Source organism: Sesamum indicum, linkage group LG9 (assembly GCF_026168435.1).
Source record: "Sesamum indicum cultivar Baizhima isolate 11 linkage group LG9, ASM2616843v1, whole genome shotgun sequence".
Lineage (NCBI taxonomy): Eukaryota > Viridiplantae > Streptophyta > Magnoliopsida > Lamiales > Pedaliaceae > Sesamum > Sesamum indicum.
In genome coordinates, this window is record NC_142665.1 from 22933927 (window position 1) to 22952974 (window position 19048).

A 19048-nucleotide genomic window follows, 5' to 3' on the forward strand; every position below is an offset into this window, starting at 1 on the left:
TATTGGAATTTATATATATATTAGAATAAATATTCTCAACATTAGAAAATATAATAAATTATTGGGGATGTAATTTAAATATGTCAAATGCATTAAAAATTATAACATATATCATTAATGCATATTTACCAAATAGAGAATTTTTATAACTATTTTTTTTTTAAAATTTTAAAAAATTAGGATTGAGTCAAAATTGCTCAATTTTGGTCTAAACACTTCCTTCAAATATATATATATATATATATATATAAAGAAAAGAAAAGATCAATAATAACTTCAAATAATTAAGCAGAAACACACACACACAACGATTTGGTATTCTTATTTTTTCATTTTAATACACAATTATTTTTTTTAAAAAAAAAAGAAAAGAAAAGGTTGGAGGTGATTAATTATAGAATTGTACAAGAAATGTGATGTAGAAGGAAGCCTACTCGGTTTGACCCTAGACGACATAACATTCCGCGTAATTACCAATTTAATAAGGCTTGATTTGCCTAACTCAGCCCCTAATTATGTAATTATTAAATAAATAAAAAAATAAAAATTGAACCGTTAAGTCCAATCTTCCACGCAAATGTATCGATCTGCATGTCATCCACCTCTGTGTTCTTCATGTTAATGTGTGTCTTATGTTCTATATACTCTCTCTCTCTCTCTCTCTCTCTCTCTCTCTCTCTCTCTCTCTCTCTCTCTCTCTCTCTCTCTCCTAATTACATATGGTAGCTAGAGACATAAACACACACATACACACACGAGGTGTTGGTCTCTACATTCTTAATTATTCTAATACAGGATTAATTTCCCAACATAGGACATCGAAATTTCATGTTATGGACAAGGCACAACGACACACATACTCTGTACCAATTTCAAAAGACATGCAACTACATACATACACACACAAACAAATTAAATCCAAAATTTTTATCTAGGAAATGAGCATTGATCTTCGACGTGAAAATCATCAGCAAACAACTCCTTTCTTCCATGAAATCACGTAGAATTAGCAGCAACATTACACGAAAACAAGAAGGGTTTATTCAGAAAGTCCTGACTCTCAAAGTTTATAAATACCATACCACATCTCTCTCTCAAATGATCATACACACACAGAAAGAGAGACACAGAAAAACACAAATATATAGAAAGCTAGACGAAAGATTGAGATAGTGAAGATGAATGGAGGGAGCAGCAGCGGCAACAGCAATGGTAAGAAGGGAAGTGTTATTCCTAAAGAAAGAGAGCATGTTTCTACAATGGTGGGCAAGAAGATTACTGAGGTTGGAGAGAAAGCTGTCAAGTCTGCTGTTAATGCTGTCAAGAACCACAACAACAAGGGTAAAGTCAGTCCCTCATCATAAATACATAAGTGTATGCCTGTTATAATAATTGAAGTACCTTGTGAGTAAGTTGTAGGTGCGTACCATGTAGCAGATTACTGGGGTTGTAATGTGGGTAGTTTGTTCTGTTTGCAAGATATGTATATGCTGGGGTTAAACCTTGTGAGTTGTGGGTGTGTACCGCGTACCAGATTACTGGGGTTGTAATGTGGGTATTTTGTTTTGTTTGCAAGATACGTATGTGCTAGGGATTTTATCTTACCTACGACATGTAAGTTTATTGTATTTTCCAATAAATCTTTTCTTCTTTGTCAGTAATAACTATTAATCTATTGGACTTCTGTCATTCAACAGAAGCTAAATGGATATAATTGGGCATCAACGGTGAGTTTCTTTCCCCCCTCTTAAGAACAATTGCAGACAAGGCAGCGAAATTCTTCGAAACATTGGAGTATATCCAATTCAGCTTGTGCAACCAAGATTCTCAAATGATACTGTATTTTGACTCTCCTTGATCTGCTACCGTTTCAACAGCCAAAACTCGTAAAACAACTATAAAAAACCCGAATATGAGAAAAAGATTTTTTTTTTGCTCAACACTAATGAATTTCGCTCTATAGGAATTATGCAAAAAATGGAGCTTGGAGATTAGAGAAAAAAAATGACAAATAAAGACCAAAAAAGAAGGATAATTATAACAAAGAGGGAAACAAAAAGACTCCATACTCTCAAATTTCTACACTTTCTGTAGCCTGAGTATAATAATCAATTCAATCTCTAATTTCACCATTTCCTTCATTTTAACTGATATCGCAATAGGCTTGAGGCTCTTCGCCATCTTCAACATTTTCAACTTCCATAGAGTCTTCAGATCCCTCATCATCACTTTCATCCTCATCCTCGTATGTAACGGGTGTTTGCGGTGTATTCTCTCCTCCACTCCATCATCAATAGTCTGCACAAAATATTGATGTCCTGCTTCAATCTTCTATATCTATATATTACAAAAATATTAACAATTTCAGTATTGTGTACCCACCTCTGCACAAAGCAACTCCAAGCAACTGGATAGTTAGAGGGCATTCTATGAGCTGCACAGATGTTAAAAGATTGTTATTCTATCATTCACTGACAAATGTTGGGTTACATTCAATACAAAATTACACTGTATCATTTTCTGTTGTTGGCTATCCAAAAATATTTGTATTCTGATATCAAACACAAACAATCCTTAACCTACATTTCATTATGATAATAAAATTCCTGTCTGTATCCACCGAATTTTGTTTGAACAACTATTTATTAACAAATAATTAATATTCTCAACTTTAAAGTTTGGCAAAAAATTGATGAAGACTCATCACACTAATATCTGATTTCTTGCGTTGGTGCTATCTAGCTTTACATTGGTTCTTGGCATTAGCTAAATTCTTCTTGGCGTCTGCTTCGATCTCTCTGGTTTTCCTTTTCGAAGACTTATTCTTCTTTCCCATAATTTCTGCATTCAATCACATCGACGAAATTAGAGGTGGAAATCTACAAAACCTCCACAAAATTGAAGCCAGGAAAGGTAAAAAGACGAACCGTTGGCCAGGGGCAGATACGGCGGCGGAGAAGAGTTAGTTCCGAAGGAACGGCGTCGTCGTTTTCTCAAAACCGTGCTCTCTGTCAGCTTGTATAGTAAGTAAGAAAGCCACCATGGTTAAGGACGAGAGTCAAACCTAACTACCAGTGTGTGTAATTTTTTTTTCCTTTTTTTTGGATATAAAATTTAAAAATATTCCTTAAATCTTTTTATTAATTAATTTGTTTAATTATTATAAGTAAATATAAAAATTAAAATAAAACAAAAGATATAAGATATGAAAAATGTTAAAATGTTCTATAGAAAAAGTGAAGGGCAACAAAACGATTTTAAATAAGAGGCCAAAAAAAACAAAGTCCAAATTGCACTTACATCTCCTTCAAAAATTCTTATTTACAATCACTGAGAATTATTTAGGGGACTATTTATATAAAACAGTTACTAATTATCCAAAACCTAAATCAATTACTTTTAAGTTTTATCCCATCAGAGACAATAACATACCAAAACGGTACGCATATTATGTCACAAATTAATATTACATCAATACATATGGACCATATGTAGAGAATATATTAACTTAAATATATGAATAATTTTAATTTTATGCACAATTTTCTAGGTTAAATGCAGCATAATGGAAGCAGAATTTCCAAAAGAAGATCAAGATTAAACTCCCGTACTCTAACACTCAACAAAAGGGAGACGGTTTCTTTTGTAAAAAAGACAGAAGCATACAGGGGCAAGATGGAATCTACCACAAGGCTATAGAATATAAGACGGTTGAATTTCCCGGAACAAAGGAACATTACAATAAAAACTACACTGCAAAATTTAACGTGTCGTAAATATGAATTAGTGGATGATTCTCCCCTCATCTTCTTTTCACCTTCGATGATTTCCCTTTATTCAGGTGCAGATATTTGCTGATATCTTCTTCACCGTCGTCATCACCCCCCCTTCTCCTCTTCTTTCCTCCAGTTTCCTTAATTTTCTGCATAATAACACCAGCAATGAAACCAAATTACTGATACATATTCACCTGGAACACCACAGAGAGAAATGAAAGAACAACAGTTCGAATAGACGGGATCATCAACCTTAAAAGTAACAGATCTGTAATGTCACTGCAGTCAAATACGCGGAGACTGGCATTTAAACATATCATATAGTGACAGATTGATCTCAATTTGAAGAATAAGAATGGTGATACTTTGATAGATAGATTGACTTGAATAATAAGATACAATCTTAATTCTTTTGTAGAAATTCAACCATATGTATCTGTGCTATGTCATCTGCCGAACAGATCAATGATCCTCTCTCAAGCTCAAAGTTTTGACACGCCCAGGGCAAAACTCAGAGAAAGCTAGAAGAGCCCATTTATAATTCAACTAGACTCGGGTTTGCAGTTGATTCGATGTAGAGAAAAAACAACAGAAAATATATCGTTGTCAAGTGACCTATAAAATCTGGAAACCCATTTAATGGGAATCAGCAGAAAAGGATGAGAAGCCAAGAATGTGTTCTTAATATAATTTTGTAATCATTCCTAGCGTGGGCCTTTTGAAAAATTCCATAATCACACGACAGTTCATCATACAATTAAAATGTCATACATGATCCGTGAAAGAGAAAAATTACTGTTTTGTCCCTATAACCTGGTAGCCAGTCAGGGCGCATGTGTCATAAACATAGAATTGAACTGTATGCGTTAGATTGGACAAAAACCCAAGTCCAATCCATGAGTTGTTTCAGGTCTAATATATCACCAGTTGCAAGAATAAAAATGAAAGATCAGAACAAAGCTAAGCATTAAGCAATACATACCATTTGAGATATTCTTTTGGCTTCAGTCACACGTTCCAATAGTAACAAAACCTCTTCCTCCTCTGCAGGGTACTCAGGCAACTTTTTACCTGATAGAAACAATACGTCAGACTAGAGATTTTCACTTTGGTCGCTTTCCACCACAACTAGGGCATGTGCTTCTTACCTATAAGCTTCTCTATTTGTAAGTACCACTCCAACTCATACTGATTCACAATCGAAATTGCAACTCCAGACCGTCCAGCCCGAGCAGTTCTTCCTACCCGATGTATATAATCCTGCAGGTATTTCACAAAAGAATGGGTTATCACACTAGATATGTGATAGCCAGCATCAAGTAACTTTTCTTTTCACTTAATAGCCCAATCATATCTTTACCATGACATCAAATGACTTACTGAAAGTGAAACGAACGAGAACCAAAGAAAATGAGGACACATGATATATCAAGATCTAAAGAAAAGCCAAAGATAGGAACAAAGAACAGCTGTTCTAAGCACAGCCAAATATCACGAAAAAGAGTACACAGACATCACACTCTTGACAGACCCAACTGAGTTTCAGAACCTCAAAAGAGACAAGAAAATAACTATTTGATCATTCTATGAGGTGTGAATGATGCTGGAGTTTTTGCTCATTTAGCTACATCATATCCGCAGATTGGTTACAGACATTCACTTGATTCATTATCTAATTGTAGTCTCCCCAGCTTAGGACTCCTTGCCCTATAGTAATAATTTATTTATATCCCTAAATTGCTCACACATGTACAGGTGTAATACTACCCAAAAGCAGAGATCAATGCTCTAACCACCTAAAGGACGACCGATGACATGTATGAAATGCACACTATAAGAATCAGAAGGTGATTGAAGAAATAGAAGAAGAGAGAGATTCAGACTTGCAAATAATGGCTGTTAAAGAGAGACGAGAGCTCAGAATGAGAGACAAGCTCGGATTAACCTTTGAGTTGGTGGGAATATCATAATTAATAACCATATCTACTGATGGAATATCAAGCCCTCTACTGGCAACGTCAGTGCAGATAAGAATGTTGCACTCTCCAGCCTTGAATTTATTCAATGCTCCAAGCCGTTTCGACTGCAGAAGAATGATGAGATCATTTTGGAAATTAGATGTATAATTAGAAGTGTGTCACAAGTATTCCAGACATTCATCTTAAATGTTACCTGGGTCATATGACCATTAATTGGAATGGCTCTAAAACCAAGGTTCCGGAGAATGTAAGCCAAAAGGGTAGTTGCATCACATGTTCGAGTGAAAACCATAGATGTACTTCCTGACATCTCAGTCAAAATATACACAAGATAACACTCCTGGAGCAAAGAAAGAAAGGTAAAAAAAGAATCAAAATGGAAGAACCATAACATAAAAAATTTAGCAAGGTACAAATTGACAACTCTGTATTCATCTAGTACAACTGTAACAACCCCCATTTCTTTCACGAAAAAAGTAGATATAGTCTTCCTCTTACACCTTCCTCAGGACTAACCATTCCTTTGTACAAGTAAGCACATTTTAAGTTGTTCAATTTACAAATCAGCATAGGATGTAGCATACACTACTGCTTTCCTACTTCGTTTCCTTCTCTCAGCCACTTAAAGCTAAAACTCAGTTCGGACACATAACTGCCATAACTAACAAATCTAATACACTTATCAGACTCTTTTTCAGATGCTAAGGCATATGATAGAGACAGATTTGCAGTCTGTACATCATTCCAAAGAATACCACAGAGGTACTTTTAATGTACAGACCTTGTACTTTGCAGGAACAAAGCGATACTGTTGCTTCAGCGTATCAACAGTGGAATATTTGGAAGCAGCTTCAATCTGTCGGCAAATAAGGGAAGGTAAGAAAAAAGTAACAGAGATACATAAAAGAAATACAAGGAAAAGACTGGAACCGCAATACCTTCACAGGATTTTTCAGACAAGCTCTTTGCAGCTTTTTCACCTGTAACGTTGATAGTGCCACCCATTTATAGAAACAAATAGATATACAAAATATTTTGTGGAATGAGCAATCATGCAACTGCAAACAGAGGGGTCAAGAACAAAACACTTGCCTATAGCTTCTGAATGTTGCTACAATCATATAGTAATGCATAATATTTACCATAGACAACTACTTCTTCACATACCTTTTTAGTCATGGTTGCAGAAAATAAATATGTTCTCCTGTCGCGAGGAATAACATTCAATAGTTCATCAATTGCTTTCTCAAAATCCTCGTTGAGCAACCTGTCTGCTTCATCTAGCACCTGCAAAAATAGTCATATATGGGGGCTAAATCACTATCTTTCCGTTTAATGGATGATAACTTAAGCATCAACTTCATCAGAGCAATCCTCCTCCATTCACAACAAATCAAGATCAACAATCACCAATCAAAACGTACCAAAGAATACAGCACTAACATGTAAGCCTGGTGTTTCTTTGATATAGTTGTCATTACCTTTTCAGATATCATAACAGAATCCAGATAGGTCCGTGAGACTCCTTAACATTTTAGACTTAAATATGCAACATAAAAGATTCATAAAATATTGGTAATACGACTATATTGACAGTCTGTGTATATCATATCATTCAGTCGGCAGATTTCTACCATATAGTGAAGCTGAAAGACAGGAGTAGATGCACGGATGAACAGGAGAACGAGTGATTTCAAGTTACAATCAGCACAAAATAAACTCTTACCAAGTATTTCAACGTACGTAAAGAGAACCCTTTGGTATTAGAAAGATGATCGATAAGACGACCAGGTGTAGCCACCTAAAAGATGCAGGACAAAATAATTATTCCAAATGGTCAAAGCAAAGTGGCTTAGAAAATCCTAAAATTATCAGAAAATCCATCCTCTATACTTCTTTTTTCCCCTAGCAGATAAGAAATTTTCAAATTACTATTCTGCTTTCTTAAAACGATACATAACGAAACTCAATAATGCAGTAAAACACAAACTCACAACAATGTGCGGCCGCTTTCCTAGGGCAATACTCTGCTGCACTTGGTCCACCCCTCCCACAAGCTGCAATAAGAACATTCCCATCAACTCAATTTAATCAACAAAACACTAAATACACTAGCAACAACTAAAAGAGAGATTTTCGTATATTATTTACCACTGCGCACTTGACACCAATGCCGGACCCCAAGGCTTCGAACTGCTCGGCAATTTGAATGGCGAGTTCACGGGTGGGCGACAGCACGCAGGCGAAAAACGCCTGCGGAGTTTCGAGGAGCGATTGCAGAATCGGAATTGCAAAGGCGCCGGTTTTGCCCGACCCTGTTTGGGCGAGTCCGATTATATCTTTCCCCTCCAGAGCCATAGGTATGGCTTCCACCTGTATTTTTGTAGGATTTTTCCAGCCGAGATTGTCGCAAGCCTCTGCCAATTGTTCGTTTACTCCCAAGTCTCTGAATGACTTCTCTTCTGTCTCTTGTGCCATGGCAACGGACGATTGATTGGAAACGAAATTAAGGACAAGATTCAGAGTGCGCGGCTGACTGATCGCAGTCGATGGAGAGAATGGGGTTAGGGTTTTAGGGCGGGAGTTTACTTTTTTATGTGAGAAAGAATTGGTAACAGTGGCAACTTCTGCAACTTTCATATATACATATTTTGAAATTACCTTAGTAGATCAAATTAATTTTCTATAATTATACAAGTGTTTTTATTTTATATAATTAATTTTGATTTTTTTTTTCTGCCCCCTATAAAATTAGGCTGCTAGGTCTAATAACTAAATCTACCTCCCCCATTTCATGAACTAAATATGGACTTAGGTTTACTTATCCTTATCAAAACGTTATAAACCACTATTTTCCGTTAATATACAGTAATTTTAGCAAGAAATATGTGAATCCATAGTTCTTGTAATTTTAGAAGGCAAATCTATTATTTTGTCAGCAAGTGAATGGCTCCAGAATCAAGTAATCAATGAATTGCAGGATCACCAAAGGTAATCCATGTATATTTGTACTACATATTCTTCATTTTTTCAGTCTGTACATTTTTTAATATTTTTTTTTTTTTACTTATCTAATTTTCCACTCACCCATTGTTTTTTATTATGTTTTTTTTTATAAAAAAATTCACGCATTTTTTGTCATTATTTTTTTATGAATTTAATATCAATTTATTATTTTATATATATTTTATTTAAAAATTTGTACGCACATAAAGTGTGCCACAAATTACTAATTATATATATATATATAAAAAAAGCACCCTTTTAGCATCTAATTTATTCTTAGGAATAATTACACTCACTCTCCTAAGATTTAGTGTAATTCCACATAAACTTATTGTGGTTTAAAAAATTACATCTAGCGTTCCTGAGGTTTGCTTCCATCTAACAAATAAGTTCCCCGTTAGTCATAATTTTATTAAATTTACTGATATTAACAAAAATTGAAAAAAAAAATCAATTTTCATTCAAATTTTTTGTTAATATCAACAAACTTGATAAATTTTAATTAAAATATGAAATTATTTATTAGATAAAAATAAATTTAAAAATATTTAATATAATTCTTTAAATAATAAAGAATTTATATACAATAACATCAAATGTTTAGGACAGTGGTCTGTCGGCCGCACATAATTTTCTTTGTTGTCGTAATAAGTGAGAAAGACATTACTAAATAGAACAAAAATGAAATAGTATCTCATTCTTGACCCCGGATATAAGTGTTGACAAAAACACTTTTGATAATTGAGTCATTCAACTCTGCAACTATCTTTATACTTAGTCGTCCATAGGCTCACCAACCTATTATTTATCTCCGTCGACTTCCAGCTACATTCGGGGAAGCTTCCTTTCACATACACCAACAAGAAAATGTCTTCCAACTCTTACATTCATTCCCCCCTGATTTTCCTCAAAACCCATCATCGATTCCTCAAACAACTCTCAGCTCTGATGGTTTTCTCAACCTGATCTAACAATGAGTTTTTCCAGGTTCATTATTTTTGGGATTTCCTTCTTTCTCATCTCCTGTTTTCCTGTGATTGTTGCGCAGCAGCCTTATATTGGGAGGGCCACAACAGTATGCGACAGCAGAGATAATTCAACTTCTGTTCTGGGCTACACCTGCAATGGCTTAAGACGGAGTTGCCAAGCTTATCTAACTTTCCGGGCTCAACCGCCCTACGACTCTGTCGCCACCATATCCACTCTCTTGGCTGCAAATTCATCACAATTGGCCCAACTCAATTCAGTTCCTGAAAATGCTCTGTTCGATACCAACCGGATGGTTCTTGTTCCTGTAACCTGCTCTTGCTCAGGTGAGCACTATCAGGTTAACGCTTCTTACGTTGTTCAGCAGGGCGACACGTATTTTATGATCGCGAACAACACTTTCCAGGGTTTGTCAACCTGTCAAACTCTCCAGGCCGAGAACGATACTCTAACGAGGAATTTGTATGCGGGGACAAGAATCACTGTTCCGCTTAGATGTGCTTGTCCAACTAAGAACCAAAGTGATGATGGTGTGAACTATTTGTTGAGTTATTTGATCACCTGGAACCAGTTTGTGTCAGGGATAAGCGCTCTATTTGGGGTTGATACTGGGAGAACCCTCGCTGCTAATGGGTTATCTGAATCATCTATCGTTTATCCTTTCACTACTCTTCTGGTTCCCCTTCAGGATCCGCCGACAAGTTCTCAAGTTACAGCGCCTCAGCCTCCGCCGCCGCCCTTCTCCACGCAGCCGCCTTCTGTCCCTCCTCCAAGTGGTGGCTCAAGCAAAACGTGGATATATGTTGTGGTTGGTGTTGTTGGGGGCCTTGTTCTTGCATCAGTTGTTGGGGGCATACTTTTCTGTGTATTCTTTCGTAAGCAGAAGCAGAAAGCTGAGACTGTTGTGGTTTCATCACAGAGCTTTGAATCTATCGAGAAGCCACTCAAGAAAGAGGCAGATGAAGATTCACATTCACAGGACTTTCTGGAAAGTATTTCCAGCATAGCACAGTCTCTTAAAGTTTACACTTTCGAAGAACTTAAAGCCGCAACACAAGATTTCAGCCCCAGTTGCTGGATCAAGGGATCTGTTTATCGAGGAACCATCAATGGGGATTTTGCCGCCATCAAGAAAATGAATGGAGATGTTTCAAAAGAAATCAACCTGTTGAACAAGATTAACCATTTCAATCTCATCCGACTATCCGGTGTTTCTTTCAATGAGGGCAACTGGTATCTTGTTTACGAGTACGCTTCCAACGGACCACTCAGTGAATGGATTCATGAAAAGAGAGATCAAACGATTATGGATTGGAACCAGAGACTACAAATTGCTTTGGATGTAGCATCAGGGCTAAATTATCTCCATCGGTACACTTCCTCGCCCCACGTCCACAAGGATTTGAACAGCAGTAACGTCCTTCTTGATCAAGATTTCAGAGCCAAAATTGCAAACTTTGGCCTGGCAAGATCAGTAGAAGGGCAGGAAGGTCAGTTTGCCTTGACAAGGCACATTGTTGGTACTAAAGGTTACATGGCTCCTGAGTATTTGGAGAATGGAATAGTCTCTCCGATGCTTGATGTCTATGCATTTGGAGTTCTCATGCTTGAAATTCTCACAGGAAAAGAAGTCTCCCTTTTGTATGAAGAGGTAAATACAGAATTATCAGAGGTCTTAACTCCAGTGCTTTACCAAGATAACGGACAGGAAAATCTAAGAAACCTAATGGATCCTTCTTTGCAAGGAAAATATTCTCCAGAATTTGCCCTTGTACTGTTCAGATTGATTGATAGTTGCCTCAAGAAAGATCCATCAGATCGACCAAACATGGATGACATCTTTCAGTCTTTGTCAAGAATTGCAACTTCCACGTTGTCTGGTGAATGGGCAATTAGCATCTCAGAGCAACGGACTACGCCTAGATAAGATTATGCATAGCATTTTCAGCTTCTATTCTTCTCCTCTGCTGTATGAACTCAAGTATTAATCTGATATTTCTTCTTTGTTTTTCTGTCTCCATTAGCCTGTTTGCTTCAATGTAAAACCTTTTGTGGGTAGAAACAATTCACTTGGAGGTTGATTTACAAGAAAAAAATTTATGTTTCTTTTCAATGTTTTGTTGCTTTAAGAAGGTATTTTCCCATAAGTCATGAGTGGTGTGGGGCAGGGGTGGTGGGTGGAGTTGGTGGACATGGCTGGGGGACTCTAATTCTGGCAATCAGTTGTTAGTGCATGTTGATTCTGTTATTGAAATTAAACATATTTGACATGGCTCCGAAGTCGACTCATCAACTATGTAAACATTGATTTGGAAAGAACATCCTCCGACCAAAAGTGCAGCTTATGAGATGAACCCAAAGAAGATGGAAGTTGATTGATTAGTGGAAGTTAGAATACTGATAAGTGACAACTAAGCAACCAGGGGACTTGTTTGGCAAAGCCTGCAGGCAACGGAAACAAAGACTTGTAGTTTTGGAGTTGTCCAAATGTGAAAGGTAACTTTGAGTGTACACTAAAAGAACCATCCAACCCTTCTATTATAGGTACAAGACTTCCACTTGTTTCACACACAGACATGGCTTCACACGCTTGTACCATCCGGAACCTCACCTTACTCTTGATCATCTGCCTCCCCTTATCCACCTCCATTGATTTCAATTATCCTGCAGTTTTCAATTTCGGGGACTCTAATTCCGACACAGGAGGCCTGGTTGCTGGCCTTGCCGAAGCCCTCGACCCACCTAATGGGCAGATATACTTCCAGAAACCATCAGGGAGGTTCTGTGATGGCCGTCTAATCATTGATTTTCTAAGTAAATTTCCTTCTGACTTAATTATAATAAAGCATTTACTTCATCTATTTTGCTGCTGGTTTAATCATGCATTTATACAATGTAACAGTGGATGCAATGGACTTACCGTTTCTGAACCCATATTTGGATTCAATAGCCGCACCAAGTTTTAGACGAGGATGCAACTTCGCAGCTGCAGGTTCTACCATACTTCCAGCCACTGCATCATCTGTTAGCCCATTTTCATTCGGGATTCAAGTGGCTCAGTTCTTCAGATTCAAGGCAAAAGTTGAGGATATTCTGGCTAAAAGTATTTACTCAACTTACAAAATTATAGCAGATATTTCACTTAAGAAACCTGTCATTAAATTTTTTTGCGTCATTTTTACCTTTTGGCAGCAAGGAAGTATGACAAGTACATCCCAGCTCAAGATTATTTTCAGAAGGCGCTTTACATGTTTGACATAGGCCAGAATGATCTTGCTGGTGCCTTTTATTCTAAGACTTTGGATCAAATTCTTGCCTCAATTCCTACAATTCTCTTAGAATTTGAACATGGTATTGAGGTTGGTGAATTATATGGTGAACACATAGTATCATCTCCCCACTACCCTGAAACTATTCTAAATATCTACTCATATTTCACAATACTATACCTGATCATAGGCCTGCATAATTGAAGATAATATCATACCTTCCAACTTTTCCACCATTTTATGTTTTCCTTTCTTTCTTGATGCAGAGCTTATACGACCAAGGGGCAAGAAATTTTTGGATTCACAATACAGGTCCGCTAGGATGCTTACCTCAAAACATTGCTAAATTTGGAACTGATTCCTTGAAGCTAGACGAGCTTGGATGTGTCAGCTCTCACAATCAAGCTTCTAGACTTCTCAACTTGCAACTGCGTGCACTTTGCAAAAAGTTGCAAGGCCAATATCCAGATGCAAATATCACACACGTTGACATTTTCACAATCAAGTCCAACCTCATAGCTAACTATTCTCGATATGGTTAGTATACAGAAGCAGTTTTTCTCATTTATTTGTCTAAACAAAAAGTAAGCAAAGAAGGAATTTTGCTTGTTAAGTCAATTCAAATAATATATAACCATAAATCAACTTACAGGATTTGAGCAGCCATTGATGGCCTGCTGTGGTTACGGAGGTCCGCCACTGAATTATGACAGTGGGATTGCCTGTGGTCAAACGAAAGTTCTGAATGGAAGTTCAGTCACAGCCAAAGGTTGCAATGACAGCACGGAGTATGTGAATTGGGATGGAATTCATTACACTGAGGCTGCAAATCAGTATGTTGCATCACAGGTTTTCACAGGAAAATATTCTGATCCACCATTTGCAGACAAGATGCCTTTTCTTCTAAAGCTAAAATTCTAAAGAGGCTTATCATTCTCTCTAGCTTCTAATATTTGTTAAATACGAAATATAATATTGGACAAATGAATTTAATCATTGAGGCATTCTCTAAAGCACTGCAAGGTAGAAATCTTAGGAGATTGCCATATTCAAACCCATTGATTCTTGGGCTTAGTTGGATATTGGGCATCCACGAGCCAGCCAACAAGTTGATTGTGTCCAGATAATGTTGCATTCAGAGATTCCAAGCTCCACTAGACTAGTTGATTGTTCTTAAATGATTGTCACTCTTATCCATCTATTATCTCGAAGATATGACATACCCCAAATGTGTCATGTAATCAGATCTTCATTTTATTCCAGCTCCTACTGTTGGATTTTGGACTCTTAGGCATGTCTCAAGATGACAGACAATCGTAACTATGGAGATCAGGCCAAAGTAAAAAGCTTAGGAGGAAAAGAGTGAAAAAGGAGACATTTCAGTATGCTGATTAATGGTCTCTGAATTAATCTATGAACATTTTATACATTTCACTCAACTCTAATGGAAAAGAAAAATACCGGATCAGGAAGTAAATGATGGATTACTTCACTTCTTGGACACATATGCATAGTATTGTGCCATAGGAACAACAAATGCAATCACTAACAAACCTCCAACCACAAGTGTGAACTGACCCCGTTTCTCATCTGTTTCCTCCCGAGTTTTGAAGTTAGATTCTCTTTTGTTGTCTTTAGCCTGCGGGCCACCAGGATCAGGTAGCCCATCTATGGCAGCCACAAGGCGTTTGGCGGAGCTAAATACTGCTTCATTATACTTTTCCTCTGTAGCTAGGACTGCAATAATTTAAACATACACTAATCAGATTGAATCCTATGACTTGGAATGTTGAAGAGTTACAATGTATAATAAAATTTATGGCATTGTTAGTCAGTGTTGCGAAGTACCTCTAAAGCTATCTATCAGCCATTTTATTACTAACTCACAGCCAAAAGATATATAAAATGAATCAAAATGGGAAAACAGAGGATACCTGGAAGATTCTCCGATACAGTGCCATCAAGAACAGAATCACCAACGGCTTGGATGAATTCAGGGCCACCTGTAACCGCCCCTTCCTTCTGACTGGTAATAAGCACAACTATGCCCTTTTTGTCGCCTTCCTCAACAGTCGGATACCAGCGCTCTAATACTTGGTCAGCATACTCAAACGCATCAGCTTTGCTCTTCAGGCAAAGAACAGGAACAAGTCACAAAAACAGTTCATTTGTCATATTTTAACACCGAATTTCTTGCATTCTTAACTAGTTTTTCTTGGCAATTTTCACATGTTAAATAAAGTACATTCCTTTACATCATTGATTTTCCAACCAATTGCTCCATTCTCCTAAAATTCAGAAAACTTCCTAATTTTACATTAGATTTCACATGCTACACAACCATCAAAGACGCAATAATCTGGCAAAGATCATACTTCCACTTACAGTGAGCTTGCGGACAGTGACAACATTAATGTGGTAGCCTTTTCGGGACTCCAAATCCGACAACAGTCTCTTCAAGTCAGATTTAGTCACTCGGCTAAGCACACCAGCATCATCAACAACGTAAGATTCTTTTGGAGGGCCTTCATTCAGAACATCAAATTCAGACGCCAAAGCAGAGTCTGTTAAAATTGGCAAGGAAAAGTTGAGGGCCAAAGAAATAGCGAGTGCTGCTAGTCCCTGGTGCACATTAGAAAGCCAACTTGTGGGCTTATAGAAAGACTGTTTAACCACCGATAGAGAAGGCTGTTTTCTAAGGGTGCAGCAAATAGGTTTGAGCCCACAACTTGATTTAGGCTGGAATGACCGAAGAAGGGGGTTCTTGAAAAGAGGGCAGAGAGAGTGAGGAGAGAGAATGGTCTCCATGGGGAGGAAGAGAGTTGCAGTATCAGAAAGAGAAGAATTTGGTCATTGGTAAGTTTTTCTGTTGTGAGTTTCGTTTGGTTCATATTTTTTTTGGTTGGTTTTGGGCACTTTATTTTGGATGGTTGGCTGAATTTTGGAGGAGGATAATGTCTATAAGTCATGGATATAGGTGGGGAGTTGTGGGGTCTATCTTGATATTGTTTTCTGCAAAAGACTATTTTGGACAGGAGTTCTGTGTGATGTTTCTTGTTTATGGTGGAGTTCTTCACTTCTTCTGGTGGGTTAGAACTTAGAATTTGGAAAGCCCACATCTTTCCTTAAATTTTTATTCCAGTTTTCCTGAATTCAGAAACAATGAGCAGTCACTGTCACTAAATATTAACAGAGAAGAGGCAAAAATATCTTTCTCCAGAAAGAGCAATAAGAAGCAATCTTAATCATCCAGAATAAGGTAAAATAAAGTACTTACCTGGGGATAAAAAAAGAGGCCGGCTTGGCTGCAGGAAGAATCTCAATATCACTTAACATACAAGGACAAACACAAAGTGCCAAATCTGCCAAGTCAAGAATCATATGGCTTGTTTGGAATGCTTCAGACTGTGTAATGGAATTGGTTTCTGGGTTTAATTAATCAAGGCTCAGTATTTGACTTCAGAATATGCTTAGCCGCCACTTCTTGAAAATTGATATTTGCGTCTCCTCATTCTTGTGCGCACACTGAAGTTCAATTCTCTGATGGTTTCTTAATCTTGTCCTGAAAGATGGTTTAACTGTTCATGACATAAGCAGGCATTCTTTATCCTCCCAAATGAAGTCTGAAGCATTCTAGTGTTTGTTCAATATATAAAAGTCTTTGTCATTTGTTTTAGGCTGGTTAAGTCGTCTCACACGGTATATGAAAATGGCTTTACCTAATGATATGTTCGATATATAGAATTATAACTTCTCAACTAGGCCAGTTCTGATCTAAGAAAAGTTGACTTTGGAGGGTGATGTGCATGATTCCTTCACTTTGTCGAAATGGTGGTTGTAATAGAACTGATCTGAGGATGCAATGCTACTCCAATTTGTGTGCGAGGTATTAAAGTTCCATCTTCAAGTCCACCCTACCAAAACTTTCATCATGAGCAAGCACTTATTTGGATTTCTCATCATATTAACATTCTCAGCCTCCATTTCCCACGCCCAACAGCAGTATGCAGGAAACTCAGTTATGCAATGTAATATCTCCGATGAAACAGGACCATCTCCAGCTTTTCTTTATACCTGCAATGGGAAAATGCCTTCTTGCAAAGCGTTCTTGATGTTTAGAACAAAACCTCCTTATCTTTCAGTCTCGTCCATTTCAAACTTGACGTCTTCTGACCCTATGGAATTCGCTCACATCAATGATATCTCGAGCTCAGCAGTCTTGCCTCCAGATGTCGCGGTTATTGTTCCAGTAACTTGTTCCTGTTCAGGTCAATACTATCAAGCTAACACCTCTTATGTCAGGCATGATGTTGATACCTATTTTACAATTGCAAACGATACGTATCAGGGGCTTACCACTTGTAATGCACTTGAGCGTGAAAATCCATATGGCGAATTCAACTTGTTTTCAGGATTGAAGTTGCAAGTACCCCTTAGGTGTGCTTGTCCTACACAAGAACAGATTTTAAATGACACCAAGTTTCTTTTGACATTCTTGGTGACTTGGAAAGATACAGTCCCTCAGATCAGTGAAAAGTTCAACGTAAGTGCCAGTAGTGTCGCTACAGCCAACGGATTTTCTGAGGACAATCCAGTTCTTTATCCCTTCACAACTATTTTAATTCCTCTGCCAGCAGAACCTTTAAGCTCTCAGATGAAAGCCACTTCACATCCAACAATTTCTCAGCAAATGCCCAAGAGGTCACATAAAGGGCTTTATGTCGGGATGGCAACCGGTGCTGCTCTAGCAGTCCTTTGCTTTTTCTTGTTCCTGGGCTTCATCCATTACAGGAGAAAGAGAACAAATGATGCATCATGGAGAATTAGACAGCAACGAAAGAAGCAGCAACTGCCGGCCCACTTCCTAGATAAAGTTGTTGGAATTGGTGAAATTCTGAAGATATATACTTATGAAGAACTAAAGGCAGCCACTGACAACTTCAGCCCACATAAGAGGTTGAGTGATTCTGTTTACCTTGGAAATCTTCGTGGAAAATTATTAGCTATAAAACATATGAGCACAGATGTGTCCAAAGAGATCAAAATCCTAAGCAATATCAACCACTTCAATCTGATTAGTCTTTATGGTGTCTGTGAGCATGATAGAGTATTCTATCTTGTTTATGAGTACCTGGAAAAAGGATCTCTAAGGGACTGGCTCCATAAAGAAAACTCTCCCCTTGCCCAGAGCTGGAACCGCCGAATTCTTATTGCTTTAGACATTGCCAATGGACTTGATTATCTTCACAACTTTACTGCTCCAGCTTACGTACACAAGAACATCAGAAGCTGCAACATTTTACTGAACAGAGACCTGAGGGCAAAGATTGCAAATTTTGCCCTCGCTAGAGAAGATGGAGGCTCACACACTAATTATATTGTTGGAGAAAGAGGTTACATGGCACCTGAGTTCATACAAACTGGGAACGTGACCCCTAAAGTAGATGTCTACGCCTTTGGGATAGTTCTGCTGGAATTGATTACCGGAAGAGAAGCTGTGGTCCTGCATGATGATCAAGAAGTTCTTTTGTCCGAAACAGTGATTCCAGTAATTGATGGAACAGATGTAGGAGCTGAAGTTAATGATCTCATTGACTCTCGACTTCAAGTAAAGAATCGACTCGGTTATATAATCGACCATGCTGCACTGGCACTGCGCTTGCTGAAATTGAGCGTAGCATGCTTGGCTCGAGAACCCACAAACAGATTAAGCATGGCTGAAGTGGTTTCAGCTTTGATGAAAATCCAGGAAGATGCCAACTACTCGCAGTCATTTTCTGTTGAATAGGATTGTCTTTTTTAAGTTTTAGCATCAGAGGTGATCATGAACTCTCTACAGAATTTGTGAAGTTTAGTGTTAATAACTGAACCACGTTCCTTGTAATATTGCAATTAAAAATTATTTATCATACGTTGGAACCTTTAGCTATGAACTACTAATGGTAAACAGGAAATAAAAATTATTTTTTAGGGAGTACAATATATAATTTTGCGGATTCGGATTCAAATATGGATTCTCTGAATCTGATGA

The 19048-nt window shown here is 37.5% G+C and overlaps 5 protein-coding genes across 6 annotated transcripts; 3 read left to right on the plus strand and 2 right to left on the minus strand.

Annotated features, from left to right (window-relative positions):
* Positions 1–3577: 3577 nt before the first annotated feature.
* Positions 3578–8387, minus strand: LOC105177728 (DEA(D/H)-box RNA helicase family protein). The gene is made up of 11 exons (XM_011100972.3): positions 7907–8387; positions 7750–7812; positions 7482–7556; positions 6923–7042; positions 6694–6735; positions 6537–6611; positions 5949–6095; positions 5722–5859; positions 4925–5036; positions 4759–4847; positions 3578–3922 (listed from the first exon to the last, which is right to left on the minus strand). Exons 1-11 carry the CDS (start codon positions 8231–8233, stop codon positions 3803–3805), a joined length of 1308 nt encoding a protein of 435 aa, XP_011099274.1. The 5' UTR covers positions 8234–8387; the 3' UTR covers positions 3578–3802.
* Positions 8388–9468: 1081 nt separating this feature from the next.
* LYK4 (protein kinase family protein / peptidoglycan-binding LysM domain-containing protein) lies at positions 9469–11861 on the plus strand. The gene has a single exon (XM_011100971.3). It carries the CDS (start codon positions 9735–9737, stop codon positions 11673–11675), a length of 1941 nt encoding a protein of 646 aa, XP_011099273.1. The 5' UTR covers positions 9469–9734; the 3' UTR covers positions 11676–11861.
* A 418-nt stretch (positions 11862–12279) lies between these two features.
* Positions 12280–14030, plus strand: LOC105177726 (GDSL-like Lipase/Acylhydrolase superfamily protein). The gene is made up of 5 exons (XM_011100970.3): positions 12280–12562; positions 12651–12851; positions 12941–13107; positions 13284–13554; positions 13670–14030. The coding sequence occupies exons 1-5, from the start codon at positions 12325–12327 to the stop codon at positions 13936–13938; spliced, it is 1146 nt and encodes a 381-aa protein (XP_011099272.1). The 5' UTR covers positions 12280–12324; the 3' UTR covers positions 13939–14030.
* A 372-nt stretch (positions 14031–14402) lies between these two features.
* Positions 14403–15825, minus strand: TLP18.3 (thylakoid lumen 18.3 kDa protein). Its single transcript, XM_011100969.3, has 3 exons — positions 15403–15825; positions 14952–15144; positions 14403–14754 (listed from the first exon to the last, which is right to left on the minus strand). Exons 1-3 carry the CDS (start codon positions 15823–15825, stop codon positions 14507–14509), a joined length of 864 nt encoding a protein of 287 aa, XP_011099271.1. The 3' UTR covers positions 14403–14506.
* A 135-nt stretch (positions 15826–15960) lies between these two features.
* Positions 15961–18928, plus strand: LOC105177760 (lysM domain receptor-like kinase 4). Of its 2 annotated transcripts, XM_088884940.1 has the most exons (2): positions 15961–16903; positions 17018–18928. In XM_088884940.1, the coding sequence occupies exons 1-2, from the start codon at positions 16880–16882 to the stop codon at positions 18803–18805; spliced, it is 1812 nt and encodes a 603-aa protein (XP_088741066.1). In that variant the 5' UTR covers positions 15961–16879; the 3' UTR covers positions 18806–18928. The 2 variants fall into 2 exon arrangements, with proteins under 2 accessions (XP_088741066.1, XP_011099309.2); XM_011101007.3 differs by having other exon boundaries at positions 15961–18928.
* The last annotated feature ends 120 nt before the right edge of the window (positions 18929–19048 follow it).

Coding starts and splice junctions, on each gene's coding strand:
- LOC105177728 (XM_011100972.3), bottom strand. CDS start 8,233: ATGGCACAAGAGACAGAAGAGAAGTCATTCAGAGACTTGGGAGTAAAC. Junction 7,813..7,906: donor TTGGTGTCAAGTGCGCAGTG/GTAAATAATATA, acceptor TTCTTATTGCAG/CTTGTGGGAGGGGTGGACCA. Junction 5,860..5,948: donor TTAATGGTCATATGACCCAG/GTAACATTTAAG, acceptor ATTCTTCTGCAG/TCGAAACGGCTTGGAGCATT.
- LYK4 (XM_011100971.3), top strand. CDS start 9,735: ATGAGTTTTTCCAGGTTCATTATTTTTGGGATTTCCTTCTTTCTCATC.
- LOC105177726 (XM_011100970.3), top strand. CDS start 12,325: ATGGCTTCACACGCTTGTACCATCCGGAACCTCACCTTACTCTTGATC. Junction 12,563..12,650: donor TCTAATCATTGATTTTCTAA/GTAAATTTCCTT, acceptor ACAATGTAACAG/TGGATGCAATGGACTTACCG. Junction 13,108..13,283: donor AATTTGAACATGGTATTGAG/GTTGGTGAATTA, acceptor TTCTTGATGCAG/AGCTTATACGACCAAGGGGC.
- TLP18.3 (XM_011100969.3), bottom strand. CDS start 15,825: ATGGAGACCATTCTCTCTCCTCACTCTCTCTGCCCTCTTTTCAAGAAC. Junction 15,145..15,402: donor TCACTGTCCGCAAGCTCACT/GTAAGTGGAAGT, acceptor CTTTGCCTGAAG/AGCAAAGCTGATGCGTTTGA. Junction 14,755..14,951: donor TGTATCGGAGAATCTTCCAG/GTATCCTCTGTT, acceptor AAATTATTGCAG/TCCTAGCTACAGAGGAAAAG.
- LOC105177760 (XM_011101007.3), top strand. CDS start 16,880: ATGCTACTCCAATTTGTGTGCGAGGTATTAAAGTTCCATCTTCAAGTC.